Genomic DNA, 22,433 nt, shown 5'->3' with positions numbered 1-22,433 from the left:
ACAACTCAATAGAACATCCATTAATGTATTTCTATAAACTTTATTTGCATTACTACTAATATTTTTATGAATTTTACCATAGTTATAATATCTTTTCCCTTAGAAAATATATTCTTATTACCTAAACCAGGAATTTTCTTTATTTAAAAATTCCATAAAACCACTTTGAATGCACATGACTTGATAAGCATATAGGTATTAAGAATTTCTGAACTATATTCAAGGATCACTACATTGTTACATATATTTCACAATTTCTTACTTCAATGCAATAACAGAATAACACAGCATAAGTATACAGTTACTGGAATGATAGTACAATGGGTAGGGTACCTTCCTTGCACACAATTTATATGGGTTTAATCCCTGGAACCATAAATGATCCTTTGACCCTTACTTGAGTAAAACTTGAACACAAAGTCAGGGCAGAGTTGGGTTTGCCAAAGATAAAACAAAAGTATTTAAAGAGTATATTTTTTTAATTTTTACTTATTTTAAATAAGTAAAAAATGAAACTTAAAGAACTGATCTTATGGGGCCAGAGTGATAGCACAAGGAGTATGGCATTTGCCTTGCATGTGAATGACTTGAGTTTTATCCTAGCATCCCATATTGTCCCTCAAGTCTGCCAGGTGTAACTTCTGAGTGTACAGCCAGGAGTAAACTCCTGAGCACTACAGGGTGTAGACCTCAAACAAAAAAAAAAAAAAGGAACTAATATATAAATCTAAGCTTTGTATAAAATTATTGAAACATGTCAATGATCTCAGAATAACTTTATTATCTACAATAACTAGCATTATTCTTAAGTATAGTTTTTGAGTGATAAAATAAGCAGACAAAATTTTTCTTAGACAAAACAAATATATACATATATGTTTTTCTAAAATAACAAGGCTTCGAGGAACAGATAAGGTACTAAGGATAGAACCCTCATCTGCAGCATATAAGGCAAATGCCCTACCACTATAACTTTGGGCCCAAAAATGATAGTTATTATTAAAAATTAAAAATAGTTTTTTCCTAAATGACAAATGTGGGCTTGAAATTGTCTTTGTCACAATGTTTTCATTCATTATCATAGTTCACCTGAATAATTTTTAAAGTTCACTACATATGTCATGTATTAAAACAAATAGCATAGGTACCACATCTTGGGATCTATCCCCCCAAATACACAAAAATCCTAAGAGAATACATTTACAGCTATGTTCATATCCACAATTAATACAACACTCAACATTTGGAAACAACACAAATTTCCAGTAAAGAATAAATGACATTCAGAAAATCATGATCTATGTACACAGTGGATTAGTATGTAGCCCTGAGAATAAAAACATGGAATTTGTTGCAATACGAAAAGTAGAGAATATGATGCTGGTAAAGTCAGTCAAGAAGAAATGGAATAGATATAGAATGTCACCCTTCACATGTTCAAATTAAAGATGAACTGGAAAGTAGTAACCTTGGGCCAAAAGTAACATAACGGGAGAATTTATCCACACATTTTTTTTTCAATGCAGTTAAACCTTCGTTGTAACTCATATGGTAGGTGATTTTGGCATTGCCTATGCTTTGCAATGTGATCTATTTAATGGTGAAGTCCTTGTTAGAGATGAAATTTATGCTAAGATTTTTATTACTTATTGACATCTGAGTTCTTTTTCAAATAGATTGCCCAACAATTACTAGAACTTTGCACATGAACTCTTGAAATTCACTCAATGAAATAGGTCTAAAATTCTTGTTATAAGTAACTTGTCCCAAAAATGAGTTTTAGGTAGGATTATCAGACAAGTTTGACAAATTTGCCACATATAATGAAATATAAATGTTTCAATAAAAGATCAACACTTACCTGAATAACATGCCTCAGTTTATCAATAATCTGATTGATCACTGGATCAGAACCTTTGACTCTGACTTCAGGATTCCCAGCTTGAGCTTTTATTCCATTTCCAAAAACACGCTGTGTATAGCTAAATCAAAAGGAAGAAATATCTGTTTTAGTAATTTTTTCAAACTTGATGCAATGTCATGTCATTAGTAGTATAAAACAACTCTTATTCTTGTAGCAAACTGAGTTACAATATTTCTCTCATAAAATTATTTAATAAAGACTAGTTTAATTCTTTTTATCAAAGGATTCAACTAAAATTTAATTTAAATACTTATAAATAAAATATACTGATAGAGTATATTATGAAATTCTTCATAATTTATGACTTGTGAACCCATATTATCTGAAAGACCTCACTTTATTTTAAAATAATAGGTTATAGATGTATATAAAATATATATAGATTTTATATATATATCTATATTTAAATTTGTTCAATTATTTTTCACACTATGTCACAAAATAACTTTCCCTAATTGGCATATATACATATTAATATATACATAAGCATGTGCATATGTACCTTAATGCAAAAGAAAAAAGTCATAGTATTATAAACAAATATTGGAAAAATCTTTTGCAAGTAGAGGAAATAAAACCTGAGGCTCACAAAAGTCAGGGTTTTGTAAATCATGTTTGTATAGGATGAGCAGCGGAAGTCATTGAAAATCACTACCATCCCCAAATCATATAACATAATTTCAATTCAGATAAATATTTAAATTCATCTGCGTCTAAAACATATTAGGTGTTTCCTACTCTATTCAAATTTTACACTAGTTTATTGGGATTATTAGGTATAGGACACAGTTCTCATTCTCATCATGTTCATTATCTACTAGTGAATGAAAAGTATCAATTAAATTGCTCATTCACACATCCACTCCGTATATGTTACTATATTTAAAAATTAACTCATCGCATACAGACAAGTTCATTGTTAAAGTGCAGCACTAAGAATGAAGGAGATGCTCAGTGTGTTGTGTGGTAAAGAGATCTGTAAATGCCAAAGAAAAGGTAAAACATATGGACAAGCCTATTTGAATTAAGACACTTAATGGAAAAACAAATCGGAGGTAGTTTAAAGTATGCACTAAAATGTTAATGTTAAAATAAGTTTTAAATTATTTAGCTAATACACATTCATGAAAAAGATGCCACGCTGCAAACGAAATAGCAAAAGTAACTGAATAACACACAGGAAATAATAACTGGTCTTTCATTTACAAATGATGATGAGAGATGGTAGAACAGTAAAGGGAGGCCCTGCCTTGAGAGTTCCATTTTTTATGGTAGAAATGTGTTTACACTCAATTACCATGAGATATTAAAGAATTTTTATATTATTTTATTATAGTATTCCTTCCACTATTTAAAAAGCATAGCTGAGTAATCAACATGTGGAGAAAACAAAAAGTATTTTTGATAATTCTTAGGTCAACAAAGAAATCAAAAGATGAATAAAAAGTTCCTAGAGAAAAAAATTAAAAAAAGAAACAAGTTATTGGAAAGTGTGCTTAAACCAAAGCAGCTTTAAAAGGAATGATTGGTACAATACTGAACCACATTCATAAACAAAAAAAATTTCAAATAACATTACAACTATGTTTGTGAGGGAAGGAGAATCCAAAGATCAACTAAAGTTAATAGAAAGTAAAAAAAAATACAAAAGGCATAGTAGAAATAAGGAAATAAAATAGAAAAGATAATACAATACCATGAACTGGTATTGTGAAAATGGGAATTTCCTATTTAGGATCACCAAAAAAAAAAGTGGGGAAAAACACAAAGATTAGACATAATCAAAGTTATAATAACAAATAAAGAAAAATAAAGAAGTATAAAAGACAACACTTGAATATGTATAAAAACAAAACTTGGAAGAGAAAAACTCTCTTAAGAAACTTTACAATACCAAACCAGAAAAAATAAAATTGCTGAAACAGATCATTCCAAGCCAAATCAATAATCTAAATTATTCTAAAAACATAAGCACAGGATCAGATGGCTCCAATGGTGATTACTTTTATCACCAAATCCAAAAATACAGTATAAAAATACAGAAAACTGTATAAATAAATCTCTGAAGAACATAGATACCGAAATTTAAAAAAAATTGGAAAGTAACCCCAAAAATACATTAAAGAATCAGGCTGCATGACCAAGTAGGATTCACCTAGAGAGGCAGGAATGATTCAACAAACATATTTAATTCTATTAATGTTTTATTAATGTAATATATTACATCTAGAATAAGAAAAAAATCATGAAGATAAAGTCTTAAAAATCAGTTCACAAGTAGTTATATGATCTATGATATAAAATAACAAATCTGGAATACTAACTATCCCCACTATGTTAATAAAGTTTATATAAGAGGAAGGTAAAACATATTTCATGATAGAAAAAAACTGAAAGCTTTTACACTTAAGATCTAGAATAAGACAAATATGCTCACCAATTCTAAAATGTTTTGGAGATTTTGATTAGAGGATAGAAAAACAAGAAAACATGAAGTTCAAATTGAAAAATATCACAATACTCCAAAACAAACAAGCAAACAAAACTTGGAGGAAATACTTGAATATACACTTGTTTTTAGCAGACAAATGGATGACTAATGGATACCAAAAATAAAACATTCAGTATCATTATTATTAGAGAATGTAAATCACAACCATAATTTGATGTAAAGTGACAACCTCACAGCAATAAGAATTGTTCATATAAAAATCTGAAACAACTGGCCAGAACGTGAGGGGACTGGGAAGTTTTTGATAAAAGTTTATTACATTTCTTTTTTAATATTTTATATGTCAAAAACAAAAGAAACTGTGATCTTGTTAATCATCATCTGAAACTATTTTTATAGATGCAAATATATCAGTGTTTTTCTGTTTTTGCTGTGGTAATGAAAAATGAGTTAAAAACAAAAGCAAAATTATATAATCCAGAAATATCATTCTAAAGCATTAATTTAAAGATAAATAAGAGTCATGGGAGCAATCAATAAAGGTTTTATGTTTTCTATTTATTTTTACCTTAAATATTCTTTTGTTCTGATTTGGGGTCATGCCTCATAGTGCTTAAGGTCACTTCTCTGCTATATATTCAAAAATCATTCTTATGATGCTCTGGGTTAATATGGATGCTGGTGATTGATCCCCAGGTCATGTGTAAGACAAGCACCTTAATGGCTCTTGCTCTTTTATTTATTTATTTATTTTTGTCTGTTGTCTGTTTTTTCTTTTTCTTTTTCTTTTTCTTTTTTTTTTTTTTTTTTTTTTTTGAGGCATTCCACCATCACTCAGGAGTTATTCCTGGCTCTGCACTCAGGAATCATTCTTGAAGATGTCCCCGAGGACCAACTGTGATGCCAGTGATTAAACCCATGCTGGCTGTGTGAAAGAAAGATAAGACCCTATGCTCTGCATTATGGTTCTGGCTTCAGAGAGCTCTTTAAATATTTGTTAATTCAATGTTAATTTCCATTTAGGCACCATTATTTACAAAACTGTTCATAACAGACTTTCATGCATTTCAAATTCAATCCCACTGCTAGTGTTGACATCTGATGGTGGGATGATATAAGAAATTTGGTGGAAGGAGTGGCATATAATAAAAAGCTGTTAAACTTAATTCTATAATTCTGGGGCTGGAGAGATAGCATGGAGATAGGGCATTTGCCTTGCATGCAGAAGAATAGTGTTTCTAATACCGGCATCCCATATGATCCCCCGAGCCTGCCAGGAGCAATTCTGAGCATAGAGCCAGGAGTAACCCCTTAGTGCAGCTGGTGTGACCACCCCCCAAAATAAAATTCTATATGAATATAAAATAGTAATAAAATATAAAAATTTAAAATTATTTGTATCTTTTATATATATATGCATTTTGAACTAAATAAAATATTGACCTTAAAAAACTCCTCCATACAAATATCTATTGTTTGAAAATTTTCACTTTGGTAGTTTTTACCTGAGCTAAATGGTTTTGTCATCAGTAGATAAAAAGTAATTTAGGATCCTAGTTTGATAAAAAAAAAAATTATTCCCTGCAGATGTTATTTGCATGCAAAAATATGGTTTCTAAATTAAATAAAAATTTTTCAACAAAAACTTTTTATTTGAGTTTCTCTCATTATGAAATTTTAATAAATCATTAATCACCCATTCTCCTCCCAAATGCACAAGTAATGGATAAAACATTTCAAGGATTCCTACAGAGGTTTCTTAACGTGAAAAATTGCTCACATTTCAATGAGAGAGAAGAAACAAAACATACCAAAAAAAGAGAGGCAAATTTTTTTTGTTAGAGAAGTAATGGACCCACCATCTGTGCTTATTTCTTCTAAGCAAGTCTGGTAATGGATGACAGCAGTTTAATCGGAATACTCATTCCCCAAGTACAACTCATTTTTCATTAACACAGCAAAAAAAAAGGCAAACACTGATATATTTGCATTCTATAAAAATGCTTTAAGATGATGATTAACAAGATCACAGTTCCTTTTGTGCTCAACATATGAAATATTAAAGAAGTACTGCTATTAAATCTAGGCAAAATACGTCACCACAAAGTCATTTTTTTCTCCTGACTTTACCAACTTTACTTAAATAAAACTCATGCCATGCCCTGTTGACTGATATTAATTTCACTTTAATTAGAATACAATGTCTTTGTTTTAGATTCTCATTAAAGAGTATGGTGTTATGATCTTTCACTCACAATGTTCAGGCAAAAAATATTTGGAATTTGATCATGGAATTTATTTGAAACTAGGTTAGCCTGATTTTGAAGTGCTTGATAATTTCTCTGGAATGAAATAAAAGAGCATACTTTAAAATATTTTTAAAATGTTGAGGCCTACGTGACTGTGTTCAGGACTTAGTCCTGGCTCTGTTTTAAAGGATCACAAAAGTGGTGCTCGAGACACTATGTTGGGGTTGAGAATTGAACCTAGTCAACTATATGCAACTCACTTCTACTATTTCTCATTCCTTCTGTAGGAAAGGTCTTAATCTTTCCAAATTCAGAAGAGTAAATCAGTCATCTGTGTACTATGTTTAAGAAAGTTTAAGAAAGTGTACTATGTTTAAGAAAGTAACCTGTTTGAGTAGGGAAAAGAGATATACAACTTTTAGGAAACAAATTCATCAGGAGAATCAATTCAACATTATTCATCCATTGGTAGTTAGTGATCTCATTGCAATTGTGTAGCCACAAATTATTTATATCAATCTTTATTATTGTTATTGCTTGTTTAGGAGCCACATCTGGCATTCATCAGGGCTTTCGTGGTATGCACTTAGAAATCACTCCTGAATGGCTTAGGGTATCACATGTATTGCTGCGAATTAAACATAGGTCAACCACATATAATGCATATGCCCTACCTGCTGTAGTATTGTCTCAGGCCCTACTACTGATCTTTAAGTTTTAGGTATTAAGTGAGATTAAAATAATAGAACACTTATTATGGCAATTCTTATAAAACACATTATTTCCCTCTGGGGTATCATATTTCATAAATTGTATGGGAAAACATTAAAACAATGTAATAAAAATAATATAATAATTTTATAGCAAACCATAATTTCTGGCACGATGTCACAATAAATCAGACAATAATATATTCAAACATTGTAAGAGAAAACTCATAAAAACAGATATTAACCAATCGACACCCTAACTTGTCAATTGACAAGGCTTTTTTATAAAAATTGTTTTGTTTTATTACTTCATTTAAGCACTGTAGTTACAGAATCTCCATAATTAGGTTTCAGTCATAACATGTACATTACCCTTCACTAGTGCACCTTTCCCAGCCACCAATGATCCCATTTCCATCCTATCTCTTTTCCTACCCTCTTGTTTCTGGGGCAGATTCATTCTCTATCTCTCTCTAAATATATATATATATATATACACACACACACCTATATATCTCTCTCCCCTTTATGAGACTGTGGTTTGCGCTATTGTTGCAAAAGTATGCCATGCATTTGACATAGCTTTAATTTATATTTTTCAGTATAGTGAGGTGTATCAATGGCTGTTCATTAAGGTTTTTATTAATATTTTTACTCTGAATCTGAAAAATAATATTTTCACATAAAAAGTAAATGACAGGGGGCCGGTGCAGTGGCACCAGAGGTAAGGCTTCTGCCTTGCGCGTGCTAGCCTAGGACAGACCACGGTTCTATCCACTGGCATCCCGTATGGTCCCCTTAAGCCAGGAGCGATTTCTGAAGTGCATAGCCAGGAGTAACCCCTGAGCATCAATGAGTGTGGCCCCCGAAAAAATATGACTATCCATGAAAAAATCTTTAGTTTATTTTGTTGTTTGAAGTACACAGACAATAGTGCTCAAGGGTTACTCCAGGCTCTACACTCAGGAATTACTCTGGTGGTACTTGGGGAACCATTTGGAGTGCCAGAGATTGAACTTGAGATAGACATATGCATAGCATGCACACTACTCATAAGAAATTTTATTTAGGAATCTGTCATTAAAGTATTTTAGACTATCTATTAAAAAATATTAAATAAATCATGAATATAAAAAATAGTACTTCCCTTAGACTTCTAAAAATGCCTTAACTAGTTAGAAGGCTAGACACTAATTTTATCAAGTGCTCTGCTTTTAAACTTTCACATTTCAAATTTAAAATTCAAAGCAATTAGTAAATTCTACAACTGTTTTATAATGACCCTTTTAGACTCAAAGTAACTGTCAAATTTAAATAAGCCAATTGAAAACATAATCAACTGCGTGTATTATTTTAACTATGAGTTAAAAATGTTAGCACAAATAATTTCTACTTTTAGAGAAAATTATTCAAATTAATTTCAGATTTAAATTTTATTTACTCAGCTTATAATTAGAGATATAATTAAATCTTAAATTCACCCGACACATACATTTAATGTTACTTTTATAATTAAAATTAGAACCAATATAAATATCCTATTGAGAACATATTGTGATATAGATAACATTAAGTTTCAGATACAAACCTAATAACTTCATAAAATATTTGGAACATACACCTCCTGCAATATGCAGGACTTACTTCTAATGGGGTTCAGTTGACCATATATGATGCCATGGACCAAACCTAGGTCATTGTATCCAAGGTACGCATCTTATTGTACTCTCTCTCCAGCCCCTCAAAAATAGTTTAAAATTTGTTACAAAATAAACCCATATTAAGTTGACAATATATTATATCAGTGAAATATTCAGGTTCTTTTTACATATATATGGTATCATACTTATTAGAGAAAACAGTGTTTGAAAACAGTGCGTAAGTTCTTTCTTCCCTAGGTACCACAATGGAGATGGTACATTCTGAATATCAGATGCCTGAAATCAGAGTCCAAAGATTTATAAGTACACTCTCTAAAGCAAATAGGTAAGAATTCTTCCTCAATTTCTGGATCTTTCTTCCTCACACTCTGAATCTGACAATTCCCAACAATTCTTTAACGTTTTCAACTTGTAGTTGTCTTATCACAATTTTTGTCTCCATTTCTACAAAATATTTTGTGTGTCTTTCTGTTGCTGAGATTGAGAAATTAAATTTAAGATTCATTGTAGTATAGTATGACTTTATCAATTTTTTTATTTATTAGTAATTTTTATTTTGATCAAAGTGGATTATAAATCATTCACAGTAGTATTTTAGAGACCCAGTGACATTGAATCAGGGGCATTCCCATCACCAATGGTGTCCTCCTTCCACCCCTGATTCCAGCATGCATCCCATATCACCCTTTTTTTGCACCATGGGCTGCTAGTATAAGTGGTCGCTTCTGTGTCTAGCTTGTTGTAGATTGAGTATCGATTCTGTTGTACTTGGCTTTGGGTTTGGTGTTTAAGTCTGATCAATTTTTATTTCTACTCAATGTTCATACAACTGTCTGTTCTTGGTGCCCTCCATTATTTCCCCCTCAATTCTTGATGAAATTGTATTTCCAAAAATCCTGTTTCTAAATAATGTCAATCTGAGCATCCTGGTGGGAATAATTCTGGGTTTACGCTATTCAATCCAAAACATGAAATATGATAAAGAACTAGTAAATATACCGAATAGAAGAAAGTCCTTTAAACTTAAATTTATCAGCAGACATAAAGACAGTATTAGTGAACCGTTATTTCATTCTCTTCAAGAAAAATTTATTCAGTAAGAAAACTTTCTTTCATAAAATATTCCTTTGAATTTTAGATGATGCTTTGCTATTTTTCCTTTGAATGGCTATAAAAATTATTTTAAATAGACTTGGAAATGTTCAGTATTTATATTTAGTATGTTCAATTATTTTCTATTATTTTTGAAATTAACACTTTGGTATCATCTTAGATACTAAGTTCTTACCTGAAATAACAATTTGTTCTCATCCAAATCAGTAGCCAGCCACCTGCTTTGATTGTAAAAGTTTCCTAAAAGCTTAAAAGTCTCATTTATTATGAAGGTGTTGACAGCTGATGCATTGGGGACCCATATATGCACACAGAATAAATTTTCATCACACTTAATGCTAATGTAGTAGCAAGAGTGTGACAATATTTAAATAAGACTAATTTCATTAAATGAGCTACACTCATTAAGTTCAGCTTATTTGTTCAAATTCATATAAATGCCTCAGAAGAAATCGTTAGGTGTGTCTGTTTTCTGCTCCCTATTTTCAGCTGCTGCTTAAGAGTCAAAAGATATATTAATTGAGACTTTTTTCTTTCTTATTTTCTTGCTAGTAGTCATGTCTGTTGTTTTATCACCAGGCTAGAGGGCTTTTAAAAGGCCGCTGAACCTAACATTCCTTGTGCAAGAAGAAATACACCTATGCCAAGACTATAGTACTTGGCATTTATCTTTGGGCCCTGCAGAATTTGTGCCTGTTGGTGGTGACATTGAAATATGTTTAGAGCTGGAAGAGATCTTAAGGGTCATTTATTCCAACTGAGCATCTTTGAGACATAAATGAAAAGGAATGTTTATTTCATCATGAGGTATTTATGTGCTGTATATTTTCAAAAAAAAAAAGATAAAAACCTGGAAAGCTTATAATAAAAAGCACATGTTCTATGGTATGAGTTGGGCATGACAATACTGAAAAGAAGCCTGGAGGGGCCAAATATAGCCAGCTTGCGATAACTTACAGGTGGAAATCTCCTTTGGAGACATAAAGTCTCTGCAGTAAAGGAACATTATGCATCAGGGCTTGGTAAGCCCTGGAATAGAGTTCTCTCGGAAAATGCCTTTTAAGGAGGGAAGAGGGTATGCTGGAAACTACTAGAAGCAAGTGACTCACATCCTAATCACCCAGGATTCCCAGCATGAGTTTTCTTCTTGGTTGCATCCTGTCCACACTACAACTTCCTTTTCTTTCATTTGGTCCATGTAACACATTTCTATGCTAAGAAAGTTTTGAAAACAGTGGAGAGAAATAAGAAATTACCAATTGAAAATTTACCTGTATCATTGTAATAAGCTATAGAATTTTTTATGTGAAGCAAGGTAGCTTCTATTGAATGAATAACTTAGAAAATATAGACAAATAGACAAAACATTGGACTCTCCAGAGTAGAGGGGAAAGGCAGCAAAGGGACATCAAGAAGAGTAAGTGAGATACATGTTCAAAGGAGAACTTGAGTTTGAAGAACAAGCCAAACTATAGATTTGTTATGCACATGTTTAATTTTACTTTATTGGAAAATATAAAATAATGATTTTATATTATTTTGTCATACGATATCAATATACATGTATAAAATTTGACCTCACTTTTACTTTTTTTGGGGGGGGTTATCAGGCTACACCCATTTGATGCTCAGTGGTTACTCCTGGTTAAGTGCTCAGAAATTGCCCCTGGCTTGGGGGGACCATATGGGACGCAGGGGGATCAAACCATGGTCCTTCCTTGGCTAGCGCTTGCAAGGAAGACACTTTACCTCTAGCGCCACCTTGCCGGCCTCACACTTTTACTTTCTTATCCCAAAAAAATACAATAAAAAATTTACAATGATAGGACAATCATCCCCTCCTCTAGGCTCTGTGTATGTTGGGTATTTTATTTTATTTTTTTTTACCATGAATTAGACTTGGTCTGAAATACTAACCTAGCCTGAGATATTTTCCAGCAAATATTTGCTTGCTGTGTACTAAAGGAAGCAATTTACATCAACATTTTCTCCTGAAAATATCAGAAAAAGAAGAAACTCAGTTACCAATTCAAAAATAAGTAAATAAAATCAGTGCTTATTTATTTTTACTAACAAATACTGATTTTGAACAAATATCACTACCCAGTAGGTAAAGTGTATGCACTAACAAAAATTTTCTTGTTTAAAATCTTTACCCCATTCTATTGCTTTTCTTTCCCTCAAACAAAACCACATAACTCAATTTATCTAGCTTAGCCTCTCAAATAGAGGGAGAAACAAGGGAGAGCACCAGGACCAAACAGATGTATGATCACTGATAGTAAGCTAGACAAAGAGGACACCACCTACTCTAGCAGCCCAGGGGGTGATGGTGGGGATATGGGTTGCAGAAAGGGAATGGGGAAGGGGGGAGGACAAATTTGGTGGTGGGTATTCCCCTAATTCAATGTTAATATGTACCTAAAATACTAATGTGAAAGATATGTAAGCCACTATGATCAAAATAAAAAAAAAAAACAGAAAATAAAAAGAAAAGGGAACCCAAATTCAAGATTGTTGGAGAATATCCCCTAATGTTGTTTTGACTGTTGAAACAGGAGAAATATTTTAAAAGCTGCATTAAACTCTAAAGAGTATGTAGAAAGTCTGGCCATTTATAGAGTAAGATATAAAAGTTTTAATAATAAAGTTAGCTTCCAAAAATGGCAAAATGAGAGATCACTAAGATTAGGAGGTTTATATGAAAACTAAATTGCAACATACATTATAATCTATAATGCAATTTATGAAAAAGAAAAATTATTTCCTGAAAAGTGCAAACAAATATAGACTCAGTCTATTAAGTAAAAAAGAGAAAAGATAGGAAGGAGGGAGGAAAGGAGTGAGAGAGAGAAGGAACGGGAGAAAGAAGAAGAAAGAGTTGAAATGATAAAATAGGGATTAAAATGTTAGGGACTGGAGTTTGACTTGAATAATTTGTGTTCCTGAGAAAAAAAGCAAAAGTAACTAATTCTATAATAATATTAAAATCAATAATTTACATGTGAAAGCAAAAATATTAATAGTTCAAGTCCTGATGTAATTGTGAGAAGTAAAATACTTTTCGGTGTCAAACTAGTCCAACTCTAGAACAGAAATGAATAAAACATATTCACTTATGTATAGAAAAAAAAGCATTTTCTTAAAGATGAGTGATCAGATCCTTTAGTCATTTACTCTCTATCATGATATGTTAGAAAATAATTTTTTTTAATTTTATTGCAAGTCCATGATTTATAAAACTGTTCAAAGCTGGGTTTAAGATGTAGAATGTTCCAGCACCAATTCTACCACCAGTGTCTTCTACCCTTCACCAGGATTCCCAGTTTCCTTCACAGGTACGTCTACCACTTCACTCCAGCCCCACTGACAGGTACATTTTTAAATTTGGAGGTTGATGGATGGATCTCTAGTTTGTAGGATAGTTGACTCTGTAGTTTGAATATTAAGATATACCACTTATTTTTACTGGGAAGAATGTGGATCCTGTTGATTTCTGATCCCCACTGCTTCAAGTCTTTTCTCCATTCATTTACTTTCTTTTCTTCTCACCCCAACTTCTATCTAAATTCTAAGGCCAACAACTATGTGCCAGGCAGCCCCTTTTTCAAACACTGCATTCCTTCATCCAGTTATTCTATGTAAGATCACACTGTCTTTTCCCTTCTTCAATGTTACTTCACATAACATAAAATTATTTTAAGATACTAAGGATATATATTATATAATTTTATTCTAATAATTTTCTCACAGACATAAAGGCACATACCTGGGAAAATAATAAATAATGAAGTTTATAAAAAAAGATTAAAACTGTGAATACAAAATCCTGAAATCAGAAACTGATTAAAATGTTTATCTTAACATTGTATTTTAAATTGGATTATAAAAAAAACACCTTAAAAGTACTTGCCAGGGTCATCAATTATAAATAAAATAATAAATGTAATAGTATTTTATATTTAACATCATATTGAAAATTTTTAAAGGCAAAGGGAAGATAAAATACTTGACCAAGTCAATCCATTTCAAAGAGTCTATATTTGGTGACCTCCTTCAAAAGGACCATTCTAGTCTAACTCGACCTATTCTCTCAATATTGAAAAAAAAACGGACTGATTTTTGACTATCTGCCATTCTTTTCTCTTAACTATTGTTATAAAAAAGATGGAGAGATTTTATTAAAACATAGTCCAGCTTCTATACTCTTTTGCTTAAAAACTTTCAAAGACTCCCATTAGAGTAAGAAGAAAAGCCAGCTTCAAGAGAAGGCCCAAAATGGCTGCTGTGCTTAGTGCCTAGGATACAAAAGCCACCCACAGAATGGGAGAAATTAATCACCCAATACCCATCAGATAAGGGGCTAATATATAAGATATACAAGGTACTGAAAGAACTGAACAAAAAAAAAATCATCTAACCCCATCAAAAATAGGAGAAGAAATGAACAGCCACTTCCTCAAAGAAGAAATACAAATGGCCAAAAGACACATGAAAAATGCTCTACATCAGTAATCATCTGGAGATGTAAATCAAAACAACTATGAGGTACCTTTTGACACCACAGAGACGGGCACAATCATAAAGAACAAGAACAATCAGAGCTGGTGAGGATGTGGCGAGAAAGGAACTCTTATTCACTGCTGGTGGGAATGCTGGCTAGTCCATCCTTTATAGAAAACAATATGGAGATTCCTCAAAAAACTGGAAATTGAACTCCCATATGATCCAGCTATACCACTCCTAGGGATATATCCAAGGAAAAAAAATACAACTCAAAAATTCCTTTCTTACACCTATATTCATTGCAGACTCTAGAAACAACCAAGATGCCCTTTAACAGATGAATGGCTAAAGAAACCGTAACACATGTACACAATGGAATATTATACAGCTGTCAGGAGAGATAAAGTCATGAAATTTTTTTATACATAAACGTACATGGAAACCATTATGCTGAGTGAAATAAGTCAGAGGAATCAGATAGATAACACAGAATAGTCTCACTCATCTATGAGTTTTAAGAAAAATTAAAGAAATTATTGTAATAATGCCCAGAGACAATAAAGATAAGGGCTAGAAGAACTGGCTCACAATATGAAGCTCAACACAAACAGTGGTTTGTGCAGTTAGGGAAATAACTACACTAACAATATGAGAATCTTAATGAATGAGAGAAGTAGAATACCTGTCTTTAATACAGGCAGGAGTGGGGATGGAGGAAGGAGGGCATTGGTGGTGCGAATGTTGCCTTGGTGAAGAGGGGTTGTTATGTTTATGACTGAAACACAACTACAATCATGATTATAATCATGGTGATTAAATAAAGATATATATAAAAAAGAAGAAGAAGAAGAAGAAAGAAGAAGAAGAAGGAAGAAGAAGAAGAAAGAAGAAGAAGAAGAAGAAGAAAGAAGAAGAAGAAGAAGAAGAAGAAGAAGAAGAAGAAGAAGAAGAAGAAGAAGAAGAAGAAGAAGAAGAAGAAGAAGAAGAAGAAGAAGAAGAAGAAGAAGAAGAAGAAGAAGAAGAAGAAGAAGAAGAAGAAGAAGAAGAAGAAGAAGAAGAAGAAGAAGAAGAAGAAGAAGAAGAAGAAGAAGAAAGCCAATGTCTTTTAAAAAGGCCCTCTAAGGACTGGAACCATAACACAGCATGTAGGGTGTTAGTTTTGCATGTGGTTGACCCGGGATCAAACCCTGGCATCCCATATGGTCCCGGAGCCTGTCAGGAGTAATTTCTGAACACAGAACCAGGAGTAAATCCTGAGTGCTGCCTGGTGTGACCCCAAACACACACACACACACACACACACACACGATCTCTGCTTACTTTTTCTCTTCTATTTAGTTTTTGGTATCATCTACCTCGATTCCTCTCTCTTTCTTCTTTTCTTTCTTTCTTTTCTTTCTTTCTTTCTTTCTTTCTTTCTTCTTTCTTTCTTCTTTCTTCTTTCTTTCTTCTTTCTTTCTTTTTCTTTCTTTCTTCTTTCTTCTTTCTTTCTTTTTCTTTCTTTCTTTCTTCTTTCTTTCTTTCTTTCTTTCTTTCTTTCTTTCTTTCTTTCTTTCTTTCTTTCTTTCTTTCTTTCTTTCTTTCTTTCTTTCTTCCTTCCTTCCTTCCTTCCTTCCTTCCTTCCTTCCTTCCTTCCTTCCTTCCTTCCTTCCTTCCTTCATTTATTTTTGGTTTTTGTTGTGTTTGGGACCACACTTAGTGGCGCTCAGGGGTTACTCCTGGCACTGTGCTCAGAAATTTCTCCTGGCAGGCTCAGGGGACCATATGGGATGCTGGGACTCGAACCATGGTCCTTCCTAGATCAGCTGCTTTAAAGGCAAATGCCCTACTATTGTGCACTGGTGATGGGGAGGTGTCATCTGATATGACTGAAACCCAAGCACAATCATGTTTGTAACCAAGGTGTTTAAATAAAAATTATTAAAAAAGAAGGAAAAAAAGTATAAATTTGAAGTAGAAAACAAATATAGGAAATGCAGATCTTGTGTACTTATAATATTGCTTTTAAAGATGTATTATTGGAGCTAGAGCAATAACAAAATGAGCAAGGGTGCTTGCCTTGTACACAGCCATCCTGGGTTCTATCCCTGGGATTCCATCTGGTCCCCCAAGACTCACAAGGAGTGATCCATCAGCTAGAGTGAGAAGCAGAGCCATAAGTAAGCCCTGAGCACCACTAAGTGTGGTCCCAAACACAACAAATTAAAAAAACCAACACAAATGATTACATGATTTATTGAGATAAACATGCAATGAGTAATTTTAAATGGCAATATTAAAATAGAGTAATATATATTGGAAAAATGTATTATTCTAAATAAAACCTCTATTATGGTCTCAAATAGTTTTATTCTTGATGTGAAATAAAATGGCACATAGATGAAACTAGATGATATCAAGTTGAATGAATCTGTGAGTAAAGATAATGATATAAAATGGTCACCCTACTACATGGGACTTGAAGCTGTGCAGAAAGGTAGTCATAATATGTCAAATGCAATATAGTGGGGAAATTGATCCAGATGTTTTTGATTTGGTGCAGGGGAGGACTGAGAGATGGTCCTTAAGGTCCTTGGGGGTAAAGTAGTAAGTATACTGGTGATGAGTGTGGTGTTGGAACTGTATGCACGAAAAAATCATCATACCAGTATTGAAAATCACAGAACCCTGATATATTTTTAACTGGTACAACAAAGTACATAGTATAAAATATGCATAAAGTGTAAGAAAAATAATTTATTTCTATCACATTGATATTATAAATGTAGCTCCAATGTACTTGATAAAGTTAAAATATTAAGCTTGTACTATACTATAGGTCATAAGCATGTTTTAAAATATTTTAATCTAATTCTAAAGTAAAGTTAACCTGAATTCTACTAACATAAAGAAATAATTCACATGAGTAGTTTTGAATTTAACTATAGGTACATAAAATGTTTTATCACTACTAAATTTTATTAACATAACACAAAACAAAATGCATGTGTTAATTTACTTTATAAATTAATTTAATTAATAAGCTATTATTTGAAAAATTGTAGTTGTATATTCTCAATTTGATTAAAATAGCTAACTTCAATCAGTAATTTTCATTGTGCAGTCCTTGTCAAAATCATAAGAGCAAAAAAATTATTTACATCATAAATGAGGGAGTAATGTAGTAATGATCAGTATCAATTTTAATAAACAATAATATGATTTTAATAAAATTTAGTTAATTGTTTTTTCATACCAAAAACGCAAGGAAATTTGTACAACTCTTTCCAAAAGATCTAAATTTAAATCTTTCTGTAGGAGTCAACGTGATTGTGAGAAGAAATATTAGACTTCATTACAAAGATCGAATCTAATCATCCTATAGATTAAGTCTGAGCCCTATTTTGGTCTCTGATTGACAATGTTGATTTGGCAAGTGAACTCTTGTAGAGTTTCAATTTTCTTATGCTAATATGTCAGAAATGTGTTCAAATTTTCAGATTTCCCATGAATATCAAGTGAAACTATACAACTATATTAGCAAGCAGCAGTCAATTAAGTATTTTGTTATTTTTGTTCTAGTGAGAGAATGCAAAATATTTATTTTGTGATGTGTACTTTATCTTTAACTTTATATACAGATATATAAAATCAATGATAGAAAAAATATTGAGAAAATTATTTTTGAAATGAGAGTGTTATTCATTCTTTGTATAAATATTCATTTGTAGTTAGGTCTTCTAATTATCTAGATTGCTTCATATTAGTTCAAAATCTCAAGTGGTTAGCCAGTCATTTATGATATTATGCCAATATTAAATTCCTGGTTTTTGATAATGCAATGGAATTAGGCAAAATATAATAATTGGCTAAGTTGAGAGTAGAAAATGGGGTCCTTTCTATTTTGTTGCAATATCTCATGAACATGTAGTTATTTCAGGATATTTTAAATAGCAATAAAACAAATTTTAAATAAAATATTAATAATAAGGTTCAAACAGGAAAATTGTAGGACACATTCAACAATAAAATACCTTATAAAAATGTATCTTGTCTTCAAAATGGAGAAATAGGGAACATGTAGTCACTTTTAGGTAAAAATTGACAAGACTAACTAAAATTCAAATTAAAGTTAAAATGTCATATTTTAGTAACTAGAGAGTTATAAAAGTAGTCGTATTTTTAAAATATTAAATATTTAAATTATATTTTAAATATGTAGATTTTAAATTAAATATTTAAAAAAATCTTATTTTTACCCAAATTTCAGTTTTTCAAAAAATAAAAGAAAAACTAAAGTATTCTCTTTAAGTCAGCTCTTTAGTAGAACTCATTGTTATAGTTATGAAGACAGCGTACATTAATGTGTCCTATTAAAAACTACACAAATATTAAAATGATTATTAACCTTCTAAAATCAAAACTAAGACAGAAAATTGCCAAGGCTCATTTTAAATCTAAAAGTGAGCAAAAGATTCCAGAGACTGAGTATTTCTACTTTATGAAACATAAGGACATCCAATAAAGAACACATACTATGTATTACTCAGGAGACCAAACCTTAGAGACACAAGACTGACATTTCCTATTTCCTTTAAAACAACACTGCAAATCTCTGGGAACTCACAGCAACACCCTTGGAGATTTGAGATTACCTGATAATTTCAGAACTGATGTTTGACATCCCACTGACATGTTGAATATTTTACTTTAGCCGCAGGAGATCTCCAACTCCAGAAACCGTAAGTCAAAGGAGCATACACTCAATTCATTCTTTGTTATTGAGTGGTTTGTTTTTGCTAGATAATTTATGGAAAATTAGCACAAAATGACAGCTCTGGTATGGTCTAGGAATACCAAGCAGATGAGAAACTTGAATATTATTACTAACACAAGATGAGAAGGGCAGTCAGAAAATAAAGGTCAAATGAGAGAATCAACTGAAGTTTAGATGTAATGTCAACTCTAAAATAGAGTTTCAGCAAGGATCTGGACAAAGATAATTTGGCTGTTATTTTTCCTTTTATGACTGAAACCAAACTACAATCATGTTTGTAATTATGGTGTTTAAAAAGATATTTTTTAAAATTAAAAGGAAAAAGATAAAAAATAAATTTTCTAAATATTTTTTGTAATTCTTACTATATAATACATATATATGTATGTTATATATAAATACATAAACATTTTGTAAAAATACATTAAACAAGTTATATTAAATGTTATCAAGTTAATTCAATAAAAAGTTAAAAAACAAGGACAAAGATGGTCATGACCGGACAGTATAGGGGGTTCAATTTCCTACAGAAGTACCGTAAGCACACATAGGGGTCATTTTTTAACATAGAGTCAGGAATACATGTTGAGAATTTCTTGGTATGTGACTGTTGTCCCTGCAAATATGTGTTTCTAGTATTATTTTGGCTACCAAAATTAAAAACAGTAGTAGGTGAAAATGCAAATTCATTCAAAGGAGTCATACAAATTTTAGTATAAAATGATGAAATCTGAATATATTTTGTTAACATAAAAATGAAATAACATAACTTTTAGTTACATAAACCATAATATGCATATATAGGGTTGATGCCTTAAAAAGCCACTAGTGGTTTATATAAAAATATTGTGAATATAACACCTACTATTAAAAAGCATCAAAATTCACTATTTCCAAAACTATATCAGAGGATATAGAAAACTTGAACATACTAAGTGTAGCCTAGGAAATTAAGGGGAAATAAAAATTTATTTTAAAAGTCCAGGATGAGATGGTTTTACAAGTGAGGTTTAATAAATTCTTAGGTATATTCTTGCTTATCTTTCCTAATTTATTCCAAAATAGTGAGGTGAAGTTAATTTTTCCAAAAGTATGTATGAGGTCAACCTTACCCAGATACTGAAAGTAGACAAAGACAGGCACAGAAAAAGAAAAATACAGGCCACTATCCCTGATGTTTGCAAGCAAAAGTAAATATTTCCTATAAAAACTTAGCAAAGAGAAGCAAAACTTGGATTCTTTATATAACATATAATCTTACATCTTAAAAATTATTATGGAGTTTACAATACCTACACACATATAAACGGTGAAAGCTACACACCTTAAATTCCAAAAATATTATAATTCCTCCAACTCTTCATGTCAAATTCTCAGTTATAGCCAATGTTGCAAATCCATGCTTAATTTCTTTTATTTTCTGCTTGCTTATATGTCGTTGTTTTGAGGTCAAACCCATCTCTGCTCAGGGGATTATTCCTGTTGAGCTCCAGGGGCCATATATGGTGCCAGGGATCAATCTTGTAGGCCATGTGCAAGGTTGGTGTCCTTACCATGGTACTATCACTCCATTACCCAAGGCTTCTCTTTTTCTTTTGAGAGAGAAGCATCCCCAGTGGTGCCCAGGGATTTCTGCTGACTATATACTCAGAGATCATTCCTGGTGGGTGTTGCAAGACCACAAGCAGAGTCAGGAAACACACTTAAGTCCATCAGCATGTTCCTGTTGTACTATCATTCCAGGCTCACTTTCTGTCATTTTGGTCCCCTCAGACTGTTTGTGACATGCTCGACTGGTCCCTCATTTATTGACCTCTGTAATACAGATGGGTTTTTTGTCTACATTTCTAAATGGCTACTCTTTCTCAGTTTTCTTTGCAGCTAAATTATCTATATGATCCAGATAAGTTATTGTTTCTTGCATAATGCTATTTGATTTTAATATAATAGTTTAAGTACTACTGCTAGTATTTATAAATCTATGAATAGCGCCAATATATTGTAAACATTTAGCTTGTTTTAGAGCACCTAATCCATAAATGACCCTTCAAATTTTAGCTACTTTCCCTTTTAAAAAAGAACCTTAACTACTTCTCTTTAAAAAAAATTAAATTGTAATGTGCTCTTAATATCCTAAGAAAAAAAATAATATTTATTTGACATGTCTAATAAAAAACTATTTCTTTTACAAACTAAGCAATTATTTTTATAATGAATTCAAAATATTTGACAGAAAATAACCAAATTTCTGAACTATCTAAATTAATTTCTTCAGCTGTTTAACTAAACTAAATTTATAAATAATCTGTAAGTAAAGTGAAATTGCATTACTGAATCAATTTAGAAGCATTTTATTAAATTTTGAGAGAAAACTTTAAGTAAATTTAAAATTTGGTTAAATTCCAAAACGGAAATCATTTTCAGACTTTAGTAAAAGGAAGAACATTAGAAATAACACTTTAGAGAAACCAGTTGATTCATATGCCCTTTATACGTATTGGATTTAACATATATTTAACATATGTCTCTCTTACTTTTGCTCATTCTTCAATCATTTGAACTAAGTGACAAAAGAAAATGCTGAACTCACATCAATTCTACAATTGGTAATTTCCCCTGAAAAGCATTAGCATTCTTTGCTTTCTGTTAAATATGAAAACACAAGTAATCAAAATTCAAACAAACATTTTGCAAGATGAGATGAGCCCTAATTTATCTCCAAATAATGGTACACCCTAAAGTGATAAATATGATACTAGTTGATAATGATAAATCAGAAAACAACTACCTCAGCAGGAATACTGCAATGATGATACTTTACCTTAGTAATAGAAGCTGGCAGTATCGGAAAATAGTGCTAAATGAATTCTGAAAGCACATTTAAAGTCGAATATAAGACTCATTATTAGTCAAAGGAATAAAGAAAGTAAATGTAGTAAGCCCAAAATTAAACAGTTGGGTTGAGATACTATATTCAAACTTGGAAGGAGAAACCATCAGAACAATTTTTTGTTTATTTGCATCTTATTTCAATGTCTTTATCTTTTAATTAAATAATTTTT

At 31.6% G+C, this 22,433-nt stretch overlaps 1 protein-coding gene across 1 annotated transcript in view; it reads right to left on the bottom strand.

Annotated features, from left to right (window-relative positions):
• Positions 1–22,433, bottom strand: part of GPC5 (glypican 5) — a 1,503,836-nt gene that overhangs the window by 968,269 nt on the left and 513,134 nt on the right. The window contains exon 6 of the mRNA XM_049778704.1: positions 1,862–1,982. Coding sequence (XP_049634661.1) covers positions 1,862–1,982 — 121 coding nt within the window. The remainder of the gene's footprint in view (positions 1–1,861; positions 1,983–22,433) is intronic.

Source organism: Suncus etruscus, chromosome 8 (genome assembly GCF_024139225.1).
Source record: "Suncus etruscus isolate mSunEtr1 chromosome 8, mSunEtr1.pri.cur, whole genome shotgun sequence".
NCBI classification, from domain to species: Eukaryota; Metazoa; Chordata; class Mammalia; order Eulipotyphla; family Soricidae; genus Suncus; species Suncus etruscus.
Note: the sequence above shows the minus strand (reverse complement) of the source record. Positions and strands in the feature narration are given on the sequence as shown.